Source organism: Thamnophis elegans, chromosome 12, assembly GCF_009769535.1.
Source record: "Thamnophis elegans isolate rThaEle1 chromosome 12, rThaEle1.pri, whole genome shotgun sequence".
In the NCBI taxonomy this organism is placed as follows: domain Eukaryota; kingdom Metazoa; phylum Chordata; class Lepidosauria; order Squamata; family Colubridae; genus Thamnophis; species Thamnophis elegans.
Genome location: NC_045552.1, coordinates 45,436,342 through 45,438,901, shown reverse-complemented (window position 1 = coordinate 45,438,901; position 2,560 = coordinate 45,436,342). Strand labels below are relative to the sequence as shown.

Sequence of the window (2,560 nt, the reverse complement as noted above, 5' to 3'; positions counted from 1 at the left end):
GACAAAGTTTTGGGTCACGGGTTCAGATCTCACAATCTCAGACAAAGCAATTGGGAGGGACCTTGGACTTCCTAGAAAAGTTAGCTCCTTTTTGTCTGAATGAACAGTCCGTCCCCCCAGCCTCCTCCCAATCCAGACAGGCAGGGGGTTCAAAAGGATCCCTTTCCCCACTCCTTAAGTTCCCCACTCCCACCCCCCAGTTGCAAGTTGTCCTACTACTCCAGGTGTCAAACTGGCTCCCCAAAAAAGCCTTCTTCACAGACTCCTGGCCCTGTAAAAGTCCCAGATGCCAGAGGAGGTGTCAATCCTGACTTACTTTCTTTCTTTCTTCCTTCCTCCCTTCTTTCCTTTTCTTCTTCATTATAATATTGTGTGTATTCCTTTCCAAAGGCAAGAGAGCCACTAACTGGAAATTGGTTCTTCATCCCGAAGCGGGATGGACGGCGGAAGGGGAATCCACAAAGCACCCGTTAGAGACCCTTGTACAACGAAGCGCGACCCCTCGCATGCCAGCGTTAAGCACCCCCCATTCACACTTTCGGAAGAGAATTATCTCGCCGAGGAATGGAATTTTTCCTCTTTCTGTTTCCCTTCTACTTCTTTCCTCTCCTCCTCTACTCTCCCCCCTTCCCCAAATAAGGGGTCTGGTCTCCTTTCCCGAAAAAGGGACACACACACACACACACACACACACAAGATAGGATGCAAATCCTGACCTTCCCTCTTTTCTCTTCTCTCTCTCCTTTCTTCCCTTCCTTTCTTTCTCTCTTTCTCGTTCTCGCGCTCTCTCTCACACACACACACAAACACACACCACGACCGGCGCTCACCTGGCGTTGGTGCAGTCGCTGTACAAAGTTTCGAAGTCCTTGCGCGTGATGAGCTTGCACCGGTTGACGCCCGGCTGGATGGCGCCCAGCCCGCGCAGGATGCGCACTTGCTCCACGGTGCAGACGACGGGCGCGATGTCCAGCCGCTTGAGCTTGGTGTAGACGGTGTGCAGCCCGCCGACCAGGTGCTTGAGGAAGAGGTCGAAGACCTGCGGCAGGCAGATCAGCTCCTGCCCGTCCACCACGAAGGAGGCCACCTTCACCCCGTGCAGGTCCACCATCTTGCACTCGTTGCCCACCAGAGGGGCCGCCGCCGCCGCCGCCGCGGACCCGGGGACCCCCAGACCCCCGCCGCCGCCCGCGGGCGCCGCGTTGGAGAGGAAGCCGTGGATGAGGCTGCTCGCCCCGCCGCCGCTGCTCCCGCCGCCGCCGCCGCCGGCGGCCAGCCGCGGGGACTCGGAGGGGCTGGGGGCATAAAGAGGGTCCGCCCGGAACAAGCCGGCCGAGCCCCCCGCGCTGCTGTTGCTGCTGCTGCTGCTTCCACCGCCGCCGCCGCTGCTGCAGCCCCCGCCGGTTGCTCCGCCGCCGCCGCCGCCTCCTCCGCCTCCTCCGGGGTTGGAAGTTGCGGGAATGCTCGGGGGAGAAGACACGGCCATGCTCTCTACTCCTCCGCCCCGGCCGCCTGGCTCGGCGTCGGCGTCGGCAGCCGCATCCAACCCGGCCGGCTCCACTTTTTCCTCCAAACTGTTGGCCGCTTCCTCGAGGAAAGGAGGCGAAAGCAGCCGGCGAGCGATGCAAGGAGGGGGGGCGTGGGGAGGGAGGGGGGCGTGGGGGCTGGGAAGGACGGACTCTGGCCCCGCCCACGCCCCGCCCCTTTCCCCGTGGAGCGCCCGAGAAGCAGCGCTTGGCCGAGCAGGCGCCCCGCCTCCTTCGCCTTTCCTTCTCTCCCCCCTCTTCCCCCCCCCCTTCACCGCCTCCACGCGCCCCGGGCCAGGGAGTGGGAGAGGTCCTTCTTGGCTCCGCCCCCACCCCGGGTAGGGGGTCCCAGCCCGAGCCAGGAGGGGCTTTTGGAGAAGCCTCTCGGGAGGCTCTATTGCCTGCCGAGTCGCTTTCGGTCCAGCGGGCGCCCGGTTGGAGATCGAGCGTCCAGATGGCCAACTTAGAAGCAGCGGGGAAGTTTGATGAATGAGGCTGGGGACGGGCACTAGAGTGACCACATACACACAGATACACACACACACACACACACACAAACTCATCTGCATAAGTCTACACAAACACAAACTCATCTGCATGAGTCCACACACACACACACACACACAAACTCATCTGCATGAATCTACACACAAACAAGCTCATCTGCATGAGTCTACACTCACTCACTCTCATCTGCATGAGTCTACACGTGTCTCCGGGCTCGGGCCGCGAGGCATGGGAGCCCTTTGTGCGTGGAGGGGCACAGCCACGAGACCAACTCGCTTGAGAGAAAAAAAAAAAAAAAAAGCTTGAAGGGTCGCCCGCGGATGTGGGGAGGGGCGGAGGAAGACCTGCAAAGTTATGGAAAGTATTGAGACTTGGGGACGGGGGCTCTATAAAGAGAGATTGGATAGATGGAACCTGAAATGGCAAAGGCTTGGATTAAGTAAGAATGTGCCGGTTTAATATTTCCCAAAATATGAAGCTTAGATGTGAAGAGCCAAATAAGGAGAATATGAATAATAAAACAGTTG

The 2,560-nt window shown here is 59.2% G+C and overlaps 1 protein-coding gene across 1 annotated transcript; it reads right to left on the bottom strand.

Moving 5' to 3' along the window:
- Positions 1–825: 825 nt before the first annotated feature.
- LOC116516107 (dachshund homolog 1-like) lies at positions 826–1,629 on the bottom strand. Its single transcript, XM_032228511.1, has one exon. The coding sequence runs from the start codon at positions 1,484–1,486 to the stop codon at positions 827–829; it is 660 nt and encodes a 219-aa protein (XP_032084402.1). The 5' UTR covers positions 1,487–1,629; the 3' UTR covers position 826.
- Between the last annotated feature and the right edge of the window lie 931 nt (positions 1,630–2,560).